Below are 16704 nucleotides of genomic sequence, written 5' to 3'. Positions count from 1 at the left end.
ACTGCTTACTTTACTGAGAACATTATTGAAATTATCGAGGGTTCTTTCGAAATCATAATTTTCTTCTTATCAGAGACGTCTAACTTATCTTCCGCTTACCCGTTCTTAGTTCTTTACAGAGAGAAGTCGCTATCTCAGGTATGTTCTATTGTAAACGGTCATTGTCACAGCCCCTCTCATGGGGTAGGCAGGACTCTTTGTTATTTGAGCGTTACTCTCCCAAGGTAGTCATGACTCTTTGTTAATCGGGCGCCACTCTCACGAGGTAGTCATGACTCTTTGTAGATCGAGCGCTACTCTCCCGAGGTAGTCATGACTCTTTGTAAATCGAGTTCCAGTCTCCCGAAGTATTCATAACTCTTTGTTAATCGAGCGCTACTCTCCAGAGGTAGTCATGACTCTTTGTTAATCGAGCACAACTCTCCCGAGGTAGTCATAACTCTTTGTTAATCGAGCGCTTCTCTCCCGAGGCAGTAATGACTCTTTGTTAATCTAGCGCTTCTATCCCGAGGTAGTCATGACTCTTTGTTAATCGGGCGCCACTCTCCCGGGATAGTAATGAATCTTTGTTAATCGAGCACAGCTTTCCCGAGGTAGTCATGACTGTTTGTAAATCGAGCTCCACTTTCCCGAGGAAGTCATAACTCTTTGTCAGAGCGCTTCCCTCCCGATGTAGTCATGACTCTTTGTTAATCGGGCGCCACTCTTTAGGGATAATCATGACTCTTTGTAAATCGAGGTCAACTCTTCCGAGGTAGTCATGACTCTTTGTTTATCGAGCGCCACTCTCACGATGTAGTCATGACTCTTTGTTTATCGGGCGCCACTCTCCCGAGGTAGTCACGACTCTTTGTTAATAGAGCGGTACTCTCCCGAGGTAGTCATGACTCTTTGTAATTCTAGCTCCACTCTCTCGAGGTAGTCATAACTCTTTGTTAATTGGGCGCCACTCTCCCGAGGTAGTCATGACTCTTTGTTAATCGAGCACAACTCACCCGAGATAGTCATGACTTTGTTAATCGAACACTACTTTCCAGAGATAGTCATGACTCTTTGTTAATCGAGCGCAACTCTTCCGAGGTAGTCATAACTCTTTGTTAATCTAGCACTACTCTCCCGAGGTAGTCATGACTCTTTGCTAATCGGGCGCCAATCTCCCGGGATGGTCATGACTCTTTGTTAATCGAGCACAACTCTCACGAGGTAGTCATAACTCTTTGTAATTCTAGCTCCACTCTCCCGAGGAGTCATAACAATTTATAAATCGAGCGCTACTCTCCCGAGGTAGTCATAACTCTTTGTTAATTGGGCGCCACTCTCCCGAGGTAGTCATGACTCTTTGTTAATCGAGCACAACTCACCCGAGATAGTCATGACTTTGTTAATCGAACACTACTTTCCAGAGATAGTCATGACTCTTTGTTAATCGAGCGCAACTCTTCCGAGGTAGTCATAACTCTTTGTTAATCTAGCACTACTCTCCCGAGGTAGTCATGACTCTTTGCTAATCGGATGCCACTCTCCTGGGATAATCATGACTCTTTGTTAATCGAGCACAACTCTCCCGAGTCGTCATGACTCTTTGTAAATCGGGCGCTTCTCTCCATGACTTCTTCTTAATCGAGCGCTTCTCTCCCGGGGTAGTCAAGACTTCTTTTTAATCGAGCGCAACTCTCCCGAGGTAATCATAACTCTTTGTTAATCGGGCGCAACTTTCCCGAGTAGTCATGACTCTTTGTTAATCGGGCGAAACTCTCCCGAGTAGTCATGACTTTTTGTTCATTGAGTGCTACTTTCCCGAGGTGGTCATGACTCTTTGTTAACCGAGCGCAACTTTTCCGAGTAGTTATGAATCCTTGTTAAACGGCGGCTACTCTCCAGAGGTAGTCATAACTCTTTGTTAATCGAGCGCTACTCTTTCGATTAAATCGCGACTCTTTGTTAATCAAGCGCTACTCTCCCGAGGTATTCATGACTCTTTGTTTATCGGCGAAGTATTCCTCCCCTTGACGGTTCCTTTGCCTGATTGATACAGAAAAGTAGCAAAGTTTGGCCTTACTGGTGCAAGGAGTATGATGAGATAAAACATGGATTATATTTTGCTGAATTCTTTAATAATGAAAGCATGTGGTATAATAATAACGTTTTGGATACCTAACAAGTAATGTAATTCTGTATTCATTCACACCAATTTTCATTTATAAAGCTATAATTTTATTGAAAAGCATTTGTTTGGCTTTGTATTTATCAACGAGATGTTCCGAAATGCGAATCTTCCATTTAACCGTCACGACTTGTCACGAACCGACAAGAACCTTAATTTATTTACCTTTAATAAACATTTACCGTATTACCAAAACATGACGTCAAAGTCACGTGGTATGGCGAACAATTTCAGATATCATACTCCATGATAGATCATGCAAAGTTTGAATAATGGCTATTATCCAGTTTTCATTCTGACATATATAATCCTTTGATCACTTTTAAATTTATAAACGAATGCATGTGTTAACAATAAACACATGAACGAGACAAATATCAAGAAAGATTCAAATACAAAACAGCAGCAAAAACAACAAAAAGAAAAGAAAGGAAAACGAAAATGGAAAGAAAAAACAATAAAATGAAAATGACAAACACCTTGTAATAGAAGAAAAAAAGAACATTTCCTTTTCTTTATTATCAATTACATCTTCAGCTATTAATAAATACGAGAGACGTTAAGTCATGTGCTAGGAACTACATATACTTTCCATGAAAGTGAATCATGATAATATTCTTTAACTAACTGAAAGAAAAACAACCGAAAAAACCCACAAAATTGTTCATATGAATATGATACACTTAGTCTAATAAACTGACCAAAGTTGTAAGGAGATAAAGGTTCACATGAAAACAATTGTATCTACTTAAACGAAAGGAAACGTCATGTGATTTTATATATATTTAATTTCCCTGAAGATAAATGATGTAGTTCTGTTACAATAGTTGAGCAAATCATGGTTAATTTCATATATTAATTTAATGATTGTGTGATACTGTAGTTCTATAGTTAATTGTTTATGGAAAACAGCATAAATTGTTATTGAATAATGGCAGAGGAAAGCAAGGTTGATTTACATATTTCATTAGTTATAGTGGGAGATGACCAATCTAGCGTCAAGGATTTATTTTACTCGTTTGTCAACGAGCCTATTCCAAACAACCCTTGTAAGTATTAAACTAGTTTTAAGCATTATTCTCATTTTTACGAAAACAATGGTCTATATCGACCAAACAAGATATGAGTCGCGTCACGACAAAACCAACATAGTGCGTTTGCGACCAGCATGGATCCAGACCAGCCTGCGCATCCGCGCAGTCTGATCCGGATCCATGCTGTTCGCTATTAGTTTCTCTACTTGTAATAGGGTTTGTAAGCGAACAGTATGGATCCAGATCAGACTGCGCAAACCCATTATGTTGGTTTTGTCATGGCGCGGCTCATTATTATGTATACGGATTCTTTTGAACGATTTGATCCCAATGTACATTGAAATATGTACTCATATTGCTGAAATCAAATAAACTTCTCATGATCTATATATTAAATTCAATGTTTTGTAACTTTTAGTCTGGCAAAAGGATCCTGGTAAGGATCCAGCATATCGTTGGTCGAACGTTTGTTGGTTTGGATTATGTAACTGTTAATCTTCAAAGCTCACATAGCGATTTTCAGCTTGAGGGAGACCTCCAGTGCCCCAGCGTGCGTCATATTTTTCAGACACGAGCACCCACTAAAGTAGAACCACCAATCTTCCGTAATAAAACTAGTATTAAAACGTCATCAGAATAATTCATAATTCATGGCAAATTCGAAAACACGTCCGTGAAGTATAAGTTCGATGTAAGCAGTCTTAATGGGGTCCTTATTGTTTAACAATAGCAGACATACACTTTTACTACAAACGTTTCAGTCGTACATATAATGTTGAGATGTAGATAAAAATGTGAATTTATAATAAATTTATAAAACAAAAATGTTTTAATTAAGTTTACAATAACAGATGGAAGCACATATTTGCCAACTATTTTAATAATGGTAAATATATATTTATCTATATATATACTTTAGGAAATTCAAATGTAATTCTGTATCAACTGGTACAGTACTAACAATAGTTGGCTTTATACTCCATCTTTATCCATTCTCTTAATTTGAAATTAATTGTATAATTATTACTTGCGAAATAAGTCATACCAACGTATCATGTATTATTAATGTTCATGTAGGTATTATTAACATCAGTATATATATACCTTTATACTTATTATTTTATTCGTAGCGGGGCTTCCGTGGCCGAGTGGTTAAGGTCGTTGACTTCAAACCACTTGCCCTCACCGCTGTGGGTTCGAATCCCGACAGGGACTTTGGATTCTTTCATGTGAGGAAGCTATCCAGCTAGCTTATGGAACGTCGGTGGTTCTACTCAGGTGCCCGTAATTGTCTGAAATAATGCACGAAGGGCACCTGAGGTCTTCCTCAGTAAAGCTGGAACGTCGCGATATAACCTATACTGTGTCGATGTGACGTATAACCCAAAACAAACAAACAAAAATTTCATTCGTACAAATTCGACAGCCTAAACTGTTCTATAACTAATATAATGAATTAATTCGTACTGCTTTAATTTTATTATAATTGAAATCGGAACAGTCGGATATATTTATAACATTAATCTGAACAATATAGTTCTAACATATTTTCTAGATACAATACAACATGTATCATGTTTATAGGTTCAGTAGAAGCTGGTCAGTATGTTGCAAGAAAGAATATTCTCCTTGATGATCAAAGGATTTGTCTGGAAATTGGGTTAAAACAATTTTTATTATACAACATTGTAATCACTATCGAAATTCTAACTGTTTATTTATTAATCTATATATCTTTTATTTATTTTTATTTCAAATGAACCATTTTATTGATTTTCGTTTATATTCAATTAATATTTAAACCATACAATACTATATTTCTTTTATTTAGTAAAGGTTACATATGACACCTTACATTATACAAAAGTGGACACATTGTTTAATGTTAAACGTGATATTAATACATACATAATGTGGTAAAGCATTACTCGCAGTAAAAACCTAATTATATGTGGCAGCATGAGGATAATTTATTCATTAAAATAATTGAAAAAATGTTATGAAAACAAAGTTTTAAAATAAAGTGAAGAAACTGAACAGTAGCCCAGCAGACCTCAACTAACACCATTAAACATTATTAGCAGTGTGTTTTCATCCTCAGTCTAGTATGTTCTAAGAAGGGTAATATGGTAAGCAAAATAATTCAGCTTTATATCATAAATTAGGCAAGTCATTTACAGGATTTACATTTATATCAATTTGAGTTTAAAGGGTTTGAGTAAACAAATATTATCATAATGATTCTCTTTATTACTTTTCTAGATTGCTTATTTCCGGAGGCAAATGGGAGACTCTAACCAAGTTTAAACAATCATTGTTGCAAGGTTCAATTTATGTAAGTCGGTACTTATCAAATAATATTAAAACATTGTATTTGGTAAATAATAATATTCCATACTCAGTTCTCTATGTTCCCATCGATTATGTTGTATGAAACAAACACCGATTATATTAGTCTGAAATAGTATGGTACACATACATTTTGTTTTTAATGCTGATTTGAAAATAATTAAACCTATTTTAGATAGAATTTAGGATTAAGACTAATAAAACAAAAAGCAATACAATGTATTTTGGTCAACTTTTAAACGTGCATAAATTTTAAAGTAATGATGTTTTCCCCCTCAAATTTCATTACATTCCACTGTAGCTTTTGAATATTAAATGTATTAAAATAAGCAAGAAATTTTGTGATCTGAATTTTGATCCTGATCCTGACCTTGGTTCTTACCCATAAATCATTGTGACAAATATTTCTAGATTTTACATATAGATACTCATTTAAGTGTTATAAATCACATTGAGTTATCTCTTCTTTCTTGAAGTTCTGCTTTCGAAAATGTTATTATTTGTAATACCTTATAGTTAGCCTGTTAAGATTTTTATATATTTATTGTAGGGAGCTGTTATTGTACATGACACATCAGAAAGTATGTCCTTTGATACTTTAGAAGATTCGATTCGGAAATTGAGAACAGTAAGAAACTTATATATTGATGCTTATTTTTATGCTTAATTTTGTTAGTATGTTGTTACAGTTTTGCATCGTTTCTGTCCGCTGTCCTAGGTACTTGGTAACTTAGTGTTATTATATATTTCTAGTCTTTCGGGGTCATTGATTCCAACACTTTTAAGTGTTGACAGCTGAGTACCGTTCAAGCCGGTGCCAGTGGTCATGGGCGATGTTGCACTTTTATTATCCCTCATGTTCAGACTAATTTTAACCAAGTCTGCAATTTTCAAGTTATTTTGTTGTGATTCATGCTTTCGAGGGATCACACTTTATCCAGATTTTTTAAAGTGGTTTTGCGTGATGGAAGTTGCCCGTGAACTCCGCTCTTTCGTGTTGGTATTCATACTTTTATCAGCATCGTGAGCGTCGACTTAATATACATCATCTTTTCATTATAGTTGTCAATTACAACATAATCAAATAATTATTTAACCTCTTTTTCGGTCTTTAGATGCTTATTTAAATTTGTTTGTCGTTTAATCTTTCAAAACTGCTCAAGCCGGTGCTAGGTGGCTTGAAAACTGTTGAAACTAAGTCTGCAACCTTTTAAAATAAATAATATGTTCTAATTGCTCTTGAGGTGTCTCAACTTTTTCTGATGTCTTATAATAATTGTGCACTGCAGAAAACACATATACATATAGATATACATCTAATATTAATTTTCAAACTTTAAAGTATATCTTATGTAAATAAAAGTATGAAAGTGTTTGGTATATTGTAGGAAGTAAGATCTGACATCAAAATAACGTTTGTCATGATCAGTGGGAAAAATGCATCAGAAAATATTGTGAACTACGAACTAGGAAAAGAGGTAATCATTTTAATCCATATACATACGAGTATTTAATTTACAGTTGGACAAAATCAAAACTTTTTCATATAAAAAAAATAAAATTCATGTGATGTGATATTTTCACTTTCCATGGGCCGTGAAAAAGAAAGTGAATACTTGTAAAATTAGACAAATGCTAAACAGTCAAATTACAATATTAAACAATGAAACAATGATTTTTGAACGTTGAAACAACAATTGTTTTTTGAACAATCTGGATATACATATTAATGTAATATTTTTTTCTAAACAATGGATAGATCCCTACTGGGACCTTTTATTTGATTTAACCGCATGTTTTTATTTGTAAAGCAATATTCTTATTTAGATGCCTAATCTAATAATTTAAATAAGAAAGGTAAAGGTCATATGGGGATCGATCTATCCATAGCTTTGAACAACTGATATAAATATGTCAGTCATTTGATATATATTGGCAGCTTGCAGATTCCTTCAATGTGAACTTTATCAAAGCAGATTCAAATACAAATGATGACGTTCAACAGTTGATGATAACAATAATTAACAATATGATGTATGACATACCAAAGCTTTCAGGAAATATGGTAATGGTAAATGTATATATATATATATATATATATATATATATATATATATATATATATATATATATATATATATATATATATATATATATATATATATATATATATATATATATATATATATATATATATATTTAATTTTACCTATGAAATATGGTGCTATATCAGTCAAATATATTTCATATTTTTTTTAAAAATAAATATGAAATATAAATATGAAAGTGGGCGGAGTCAAAACTCATATTTATTTTAAGGGACTTCTTTCGCCATTCATTTTGTTTGAAAAATCTGATAAATACAAACAACTTTTTTGTTGAATTTTGTTTTGAAAACTATCTAGAAAGATAGAAAATGGTCTAACTAAGAAAATAAATCCGAACACCAATATCTTTAATTCAGTCATTAACGCTGTACAGACGTTTAAAAAGTTGTTTACCTGACGTCACAATCTAGCGCTAAATATCGCGTGCAAAACAAGACGATACTTATATTACTGCGCGCTGTATAATTGCAGTTGCGTAGCAGGCAAGGGGGTTCATAACCATTTTTCTTTGATAGTGAAATTAAATAAAAAGGTTATTTTTTCGTTTTTCGTGAAATATGGTATATATTTTCACTCAACATGATAAAATGCTTCATATTTTCACTCGCCGTCCCGGCTCGTGAAAATATGTGGCATTTTATCATGTTTCGTGAAAATATATTCCATATTTCACGAAAAACGAAAAAATATCCTCTTAATATCTTCATATTTTATATTGTTTCGAGTAGGGCAAATGTAAAATGTATGTGAAATGTACATCACAATAACTTTTATTCTCAAGGGCGGATATGCCTCATCATCTTTTTTCACATCAACAAACAAAATTATCACGTGATGACATTAAGTATATTTAAGAAATTACATGTTCATTTAATTACAAAGTGTAATTATCTTCATTTTCTGTATCATCTTTTGACTTTAATGTTTATATGAAAAAAATATTTTTTTTATCTCATCTCATGTAATTTCAGTCAACAGGATGTCCGGATGTAAACAAAGAAGCTGAAAGTGGAAGACAAAGGGGACTTTTCAATCGCCTTTTAAATCCAGTAGTCGGGGTGGGTATTTTAAAGAAATTGCATATTGCAATATATTGCGATATTCACAGACATATTGAAATAAATTGCGATATATTGAGAACTGTATAAATGCTTGAACATCAATAGTTAGAACTACAGAACCTCGACTAAGAGTTTATTGTTAAATATTACGACCTAATAAATAGTATTTGAGAGGTTATTTTATAAAAGATTTGAAAAGATGTTAAAAGGAAGATTACGGAAGCGTATCAAGGCCTACAGTCGGTGAGATTTTTTGCGCCAAGTCAACTTATTTTTATTCGCATTGATAAGATGTTTTTGCATTTCTCAATAAAATTTACTAACAAATATGAAAAGCTTTTAGGCATTGCAACTGAATTTTTATCGATTTGCTTGAAGCTTTTGTCTCTTCGACAAAAATCCTGTCGAAACTTCTTGATTTCACGACTTTGCTGAAATATTTAGTAAGACTCAAAGACGTTACTCGCATTGACAAATAGCTCACGTAATTCAACAAAGTTTTTTTTCAATGATTAAAAACTTCTACGTATTACGTATACATCTTAATGTCTTCATAGAATCTTTTTATGTATTACGTATTAATCATAATATCTTCATGGAATGTATTTACGGAAGCTTATCAGTGCCTCCACTTATCTAAAAGTTTCACGTCATGTCAACTTGTTTCTTCTCGTTTTGACCAAAAACATTCCATGAAAACGTTATGGTTAATACGTAATACATAAAACATTCCATGAAGACGTTATGATAAAATACGTAATAAGTACAAGTTTTTAATAATTGCAAAAAAAACTTTGTTGAATTACGTGAGCTATTTGTCAATGCGAGTAACATCTTTGCGTCTTACTAAATATTTCAGCAAAGTTGTGAAATCAAGAAGTTTCGACAGTTTTTTGTCGAAGAGACAGCACAGTTTGATTTATTGTAAGGTATAAATGTTACCGTCTTATATATGCCAAAATGCAGGAGGAATTGTTAAGTTAAAATCAGTATGAATAAAAAAATGGAGTATTTTTTATACTGCTATGCACTTTGTATATTCATTTCCTAAATGACAACACAACGGAAATGACATTGATCGGCGCTAAGTTCTATACCATGGCCGAAAAGAATTCGACGAGAACTGTCTATAAGTGACAAAGTTAAATTAATTAAAGACAGTGAAGCTTTGCCGAATTTTTGTACATTGTATTAATTAATTTGAAATTCCGACATCATGCGTGACTGACCCGGGACTAATCTCTAAATAGCGCCTTGCAAGAAAGTACTAATGCAGACGAGGTATGGTGAGTTAAAAGAAAGAAAACGCAAATGTTCACCCGCCCACGTCAAGGATCGTGTATACGTTAAGTGTATAGATTGGTTTATGTCTTTTACCTACCAAACGATAAAACAGACATGTAAACCGAATAGTGTACCATACAACTATCCACTGTTTTCAAATTTTGCCTTGAAATGACTTAAACAGACCATCCTGACCATACTTACTTATCAGCATTTAAGTAAAGTTCGAAAAGACAACTTCTCAAATTTGACATATTGAATTAATTGTAAATGAATCTGAAGGTAACAGAAATCCAAATTTGGATAACGAAATCATGCCAGTGAAATATCTTTCACCACAATATTTACACCAAATAAGCATTAATATCACCAGGGGCAGCTGATAGCTCCCAAAATAGATATATATATATATATTGGGTAAGAACAGTTATGAAGTATATAAATTTATATGGGTTATTGTTTGTTGTTCGATGCTATGTATTAGAATTGAGTAGAAAGTGAAAATACACATTTTACGACAAAACTAGCATATAACATCATTGATATATTCAAAACATTTATGAAATACCCTTTAATGTTATTGCAGATATTTGGAGCGCTCCAAGGGATGTCAAAGTCAGGTATTCATCATTCATTAGTCCATTTTCTTTTACAAGTAGCGTTTGACATCATTTTCTATGTTAAATATAAACATATCCCTTTATGACACACCTAAGTACAAACGTGATTGTCTGTATGCATTGTAGAAAAGGAGCTCAGGTTTGTTTCGTTTATATATATTCGCATATGGAGCCAGTAAATCACGACCATTTACTTGAAATGAGATAGCTCCTAAGAAATCTAAATTACTTTCTTTTATGTAGAGATGATGTACGGTTATCTGATATAAACAATGATTATTTAGTGTAGATGACTCTTTTCTTTTTGCTATTTATTGAAACGGTAAATACAATTAAAATGCATTTGCATCACAGATAAAGTAGCTCAAACATACATATGTTTTCAGTTCCAGATGAATTAGAGCCAGATCCTTATACTCTAGAATTGTATGAGAAAGCACTTAAAGACGGCACAGAGAAAGATCAGTCTATTCGTGTGAATGTTGTCGGTAACTACAGACAAGGTAAAACATCTTTAACAAAGAGACTGCTTGGCAATAAAATGCGTGATATACGAAGTACAAATGGCATAGAAATAGGGCGTTATACGTGTCACAAAACTCAAAATGGAAAATACAGCTATAGAAAAATAGACGATAAAAGCTTCGATATTGTTGGAAGGCTAGTTTCAGTGGCACTTTCTAAAGAAACTGATGGAAAGCAATGGGATGATGATCAAGAGCTGCTGCAGCTTTCGCTCAGTCAGTCACTAAAACAAGCTACTGCATCAAATCTTGATTTGCGTAAGCAGCAAGTGGGATACAGTAAACCGGAGAGAACTGCATGTACATATGATAGACAGACATCAGTCGATGGAAAGTCAACAACATTGCGCAGCACAACTAACAGTAGTCATGAGAAAATCGAGAAAACAAGGAAAGCTACAGTGCGCTCAGATCAAGAGATATATTCCTTTACAAAAGCACTTCATAAGAAATCAGCTAAGTCTGACACACACTCGCAAACTGCGTTTGACGTATGGGACTTTGGTGGACAATATATCTTTTATGCTACACATACCATATTTCATAGCAGAAGAGCAATATATCTTTTGGTATTTGATCTATCTCTAGACCTTAAACACATCGTTGTAGATGAGGAATTTCCAACTGAATCCGGCAATAGGTCTATGGAATATTTTCTCCAGTTTTGGATGCAGTCAATTCATTCTTTTGTTGGCACGGCTGATGGAAGGCAACCAAAAGTCATTTTAGTTGGTACACATAAAGATAAGGTCAAAGGAAACCTTGAACAGAAACAAAGATATGTGAAGAATTATTTCGATGACATCAAAAAACTTTTTGACGGAACTGTTCTGCTAAACCATTTACACCCAGAGGTTTTTGCAATTGATAACACAGACCCAAAAGATATGTCCATGGCGTTACTGAGAGAAACAATAACGAAAATTGCAGAGGATGAAACATGCGTTTTAGAGGTACCGGCTAAATGGATCCATCTCGAAAAGAATATGAAAGAAAGGATGCATATGAAGATACTTTCCATGAAATTCATCATGGCCATTGATAGTGAAAATGAATATCCTTTGGGCGATTTGGATCAGGTAAAGTTGTTCCTAAGGTACCACCACGTGAAAGGAACATTTGTATACTTCGACGAAGAACCAATATCTGAATACGTCGTGTTAGATCCACAGTATCTTGTAGATGCTTTCAAGTCTATAATAACTAGCGAGCGTTTTTGTTCTTTAGACAAAGAACTGCGACAAGTTTGGAAAAAACTGATGACTGAGGCAAGACTAGAAAAATGTCTTATAGAGCGGCAATGGGGACAACCGAACAACAAGGCAAAGTTATTTCTACAGTATAAAGATATACTTCTTGCGTTTCTTACAAAACACCATGTTATTTCGGAAGCCACAACATTTGACGAAACATCAAAAACATCATCTGGACTGGGGTGGTATATTGTTCCAAGTCTTCTTCGAGACCAGTCAAATGAATCAGAACTTCATGAGTTCCTTCAAGGTAAACAGCAAGCACTTGTCACAATTGTGATGTCATTTGAAAACCATCAGATAGTTGCCACAATATTTCACCGATATATTGCCGCTTTAATGGCAAAATGGTCCAATGTATGTACAAGTGGTAAACCCCTCCTGTTCTCTGACCTATGTGTTGTTCGTCTTGACGTTATGCATGCTGGAATTGCAAAACATCGTTTGAATGTGATCGAGTTGTCAATTGTCAGCCTATGTCCATCGCTGCAAGTGCAAAGCACACAGGCTGATCTTTTCAGACGATTTTCTGAAGCAGTTATATTCCATGAATTTGGAAAGCTCCGGGACAGTATTGAAGGTTTTCGGCCCTATACACTGGAATTCAGATGTAACCATGAGAGTCATTGCGGAAATGGTAGTAATAACACCGAGTCCATATCTAGTCTGGACGACTCAAAGATTATCCCATGTCCAGATTTAATGGCACATGACTTGAACGCTATTGATGCAAAAGCGGAATGGTTTGGAGGCTTTAGGGATGCAGACACTATCCCAAACCTTCGATTGAACGACAAGTTAATAAGCAAGATATCGCATTGTATAGGAGAAAATTGGCAAATACTTGGACATGAGCTTGACCTTACCCATGTACAGATTGAACATATTTGTGAAGATCATCCCAATAACACATTGATGAAAATCTATCACATGTTGAAGAAGTGGTGTCACAAAATGTCCAAGAAGGCGACTCTTGATGTTTTAGTTCAGGCCATGAGAAACTGCCCAACTCTGAGCGTTCAATGGGACGGAATAAGAAACATTATTGACGGCATTATATAAAGACTGAGGCCGGTTTTTGTCGTTTGTTGAACGTTGTGGGTTGTGTTAACAGGTTTTCTTGAAAGTAAATTGTAAATAAATAAACTTCCTCAAACTTAAATTTGATTTAAAGCAAATATAATCAGGATTCCAGTCAAAACATTTGTTTCTACATTGTGTACTATATCAAAAAGATCAAAGGCATGTTTTAGAATGCAAAAATTTTAATCTACATGGTATATTTTAAAGGGTATAAAGCTGTATCTAATGGACTATTTTTAAAACGTTAATCGACAGTAAAATTGTATTGTTCCTATAATATTACGTTAGATTCTCGAAAGAGTAGTGCCATAGATTTTCTCTGTTATTTAACTCACATAGATATTTTACTTCTATAGAATAAAATGTTGCGATATAAAACACCCGAAATTATGCTACTATTTTAAATAATGTTTTAAGCAATTTAGCAATGATTCCATGCATTCGCCATTCTCATTTTTATGGCAATTTAGTTGCATATTTCTTTCAAGCATTTTGGAAGTTTTTTTAGAATTCAAACAATAGTTTTATATAGTAAATATTTAGCTTGATACAATTTAAGAAACACAGATTTTTTTGCTTTAATTTGCCAATAATAGATCACTTTGTATTTGTTCATTTGAATTTAGATAACCTTTTGTCAAAGGAATAATTCGAAATTGATTAAGATTTGTTGACAACTTGTATGTTTATTGAAGGCATAACAATATTGAAAAAGTTTGTAAATTATTCTTTTTAATGTAAAACAGTGGTTTAGTAGAAAATTCAAGTTCTTTCGAGAACACTGACCAACGAAATTACCCCACATTGTTTGACTTCACCTAAATGTAAAGGGATATTATAGAAGGCGGTATTGGTCGGTTCGTTGAACGATTTCAGGACGACCGATGAATCAATTCTAGTAACATAAATCACCGCCTGGTAAGCTCAATTGGTAAAATGTTGGACTGAGAATCGGGAGACCTGGGTCCGATTCCCGGACGGTGCAGGTCACATACGTTGTGATCGATCATGAAACCCTTCCTACAGTCATTCGCATTGTGTCGCTGCTCTTGCATGTACATAAGTAAGATTTCCATGCGAAAATGAAGGCATCTAATACTAGTAACCTGCTTCATAGCATGCACAGGAAAGATGCAATGGCTTAACTTTCTGTGGCTAACCTCTATGATCCGGATGTTAAACTAAAGAAAAAAAAACAATATCACGTGTAAAAGATGCGCCGCTGACATGAAGTTTCGACATAAAATGCCTTTTCTAATTATATTTGTTTACAATTCCATTAGTTTTATCTCCCTATTACCTTTAAACATTTTAAGATGAAGAACACTAGTGGAAAGACAACTCTTAATCCGAAATCATACACTACATTGTGTAGTTTTATCCCCCTTGTTCCTCATGCATGATTTATTCTGCAATTGTATCTGAATAAAGTACGAGTTGTTCTCTTAAAGACGTAAGGAGATAGCTTGCTAGAATAAACAAAAAATTGTCCGAGGCGAAGCCGATGACTAATTGATTTTTGTCATAGCAAATTGTCTTCTTCACGTCATACAAGTAACTGTATCTTACTTACGACGTTTAAGTGCAAAGAATATTAAATTAATAAACACATTTAATCATAAATAGATCTAATTGAAATCAATTGTATGTTCACGTTGAAAATATAAAACTATAGAAAATATTTGCAAGACCTTTAAGTTTTGGATAGTGCATGTGTAGGTAAATTGTATTCGCACGGAATTTTCGTTCACTCATTTAAATGGGACATAATTCACTTTCATTCATGATATTCAATGTTAAAATGGCTGAAAAGGGAAAGTCATATTTACCCCAAATTTGATAAGATTCCTTATTCACATGTTGAGCTTAACGCAATGTTCAGCTGTTTATGGCCGTTGATTTTTTGTGGAGGAGAGGGGGGATGCAGCAAATGTCATGTTAATGTTGTTTTATATATAGAATGTCAGACGATATACGAAAAAGATAAAGTTTTGAATAACTGTTTCGTTTAAACATATTTATTTAAGCTCAATTGCGAACTTATATTAATCACTTTCGAGTCCGCTTCCTGGAACCAACCAGTACTGGTGTCATATGAAGAAACATGGTCGTGACCCGAGTAGGGCTCGAACCCATGATCTCTGGGTTGAGTGGCAGACACCTTAACCACTATGCGAATAACTGTTAGTTTCGTCAATGCTAAAATAAACAGTCACTTTGTCCTGGAAATGGCCATACAATTTATTTGATTCATTTCTCGATAAACTGAATTTACTCATGAGTTGCTTTATCAAGTTCGCTACGACTTTCCGTCGGTTTCTATATTGTCCTGTTTGAATCAGTTAAAATATCGCCTGCTAAGATTTAAGACTGACTAAAACTCTTGTTTAAGCTCGACTATTTGAAAAAAAGGGAGAGCTATTGTAGTTGTGAATTTTGATAGAACTATGGTCCTTTTTGAACTTAGAAATTTTTACATTATTCAGAACCTTATTATTCTATCAGGCACTGCGAATAGTCGAGCAGTTGTTGTTTATAGATAACATTCTCTTGCGAAGAACTTTACACTATGGTCACTGGTATACTGTAAATATGCTACAGTTTTTGAAAAAAAGGGAATACATGCGAAAATGTTAATCACCGATATGAGATATTTACATTTGGATTCGCACGAGGATTAAAGTTAAGCCTGAGACAAATTCAACGTTGAATGGCGCGAAAAAGTTTCTTCAGAGAATGTAAAATCTTGCTACTTTATCTAGACAAATACAGAAAGACGGGATAAGACTTATAGAATATCTTGCATGTCAATAGGAGTCCATTAACTGGCCCAAGCAGGACACCGTATATCTCAACTGTACTAAATCCTAGTGGAATATAAGTGCCTTCTTACAGACGTAAGAAGACACTTATTGAATAGCTCTGCTGGTGGTATTGTCGTATAATTATCACGGTTCAATTACAGCTATATTTAACTATATTCAATGACGTGACTGTACTATTTAATGCCATACTCCTATAAGCGAATGTTGGCACTATTTAGTCTATCCAAACTAAATGTTTTTAGAATATAAATTTGGATATTGTTTAGGGAGACATACATTGAGAAAGTATTCATATTAAATTTATGACATTATCTAAAAAGTGCCTGTCAGTATTCCAGGATTTCAAGATTGGAAGATATTTCTTTCTCAAGATTTTCATTTTTCGTACCTTTGAAAATA

General features: G+C 34.0%; 2 protein-coding genes across 4 annotated transcripts; both read left to right on the top strand.

Annotated features, from left to right (window-relative positions):
- Positions 1–2924: 2924 nt before the first annotated feature.
- LOC132746055 (uncharacterized) lies at positions 2925–8803 on the top strand. Its single transcript, XM_060735114.1, has 7 exons — positions 2925–3213; positions 4783–4858; positions 5461–5533; positions 6098–6175; positions 6936–7025; positions 7487–7618; positions 8627–8803. The coding sequence occupies exons 1-7, from the start codon at positions 3096–3098 to the stop codon at positions 8801–8803; spliced, it is 744 nt and encodes a 247-aa protein (XP_060591097.1). The 5' UTR covers positions 2925–3095.
- Positions 8587–16247, top strand: LOC132746062 (uncharacterized). Of its 3 annotated transcripts, XR_009627937.1 has the most exons (4): positions 8587–8713; positions 10587–10620; positions 11007–14411; positions 14467–16247. XR_009627937.1 is itself a non-coding variant. In XM_060735123.1 (3 exons), exons 2-3 carry the CDS (start codon positions 10608–10610, stop codon positions 13457–13459), a joined length of 2466 nt encoding a protein of 821 aa, XP_060591106.1. In that variant the 5' UTR covers positions 8587–8713; positions 10587–10607; the 3' UTR covers positions 13460–16247. The 3 variants fall into 3 exon arrangements, 2 of the variants coding, with proteins under 2 accessions (XP_060591106.1, XP_060591107.1); XM_060735123.1 differs by having other exon boundaries at positions 11007–16247; XM_060735124.1 differs by having other exon boundaries at positions 8640–8704; positions 11007–16247.
- The last annotated feature ends 457 nt before the right edge of the window (positions 16248–16704 follow it).

Source organism: Ruditapes philippinarum, unplaced genomic scaffold (assembly GCF_026571515.1).
Source record: "Ruditapes philippinarum isolate M1 unplaced genomic scaffold, ASM2657151v2 ctg892_1_1_1_1, whole genome shotgun sequence".
NCBI lineage: Eukaryota > Metazoa > Mollusca > Bivalvia > Venerida > Veneridae > Ruditapes > Ruditapes philippinarum.
The sequence above is the reverse complement of the archived record's forward strand: the minus strand, read 5'-3'. Positions and strand labels throughout refer to the sequence as shown.

What these genes read in the sequence shown, in the direction of transcription:
- LOC132746055 (XM_060735114.1), top strand. Translation starts at nt 3,096, where the DNA reads ATGGCAGAGGAAAGCAAGGTTGATTTACATATTTCATTAGTTATAGTG. An exon ending in GCCTATTCCAAACAACCCTT is followed by an intron (nt 3,214 to 4,782) that starts GTAAGTATTAAA and finishes TCATGTTTATAG; the next exon opens with GTTCAGTAGAAGCTGGTCAG. An exon ending in AGGATTTGTCTGGAAATTGG is followed by an intron (nt 4,859 to 5,460) that starts GTTAAAACAATT and finishes TTACTTTTCTAG; the next exon opens with ATTGCTTATTTCCGGAGGCA.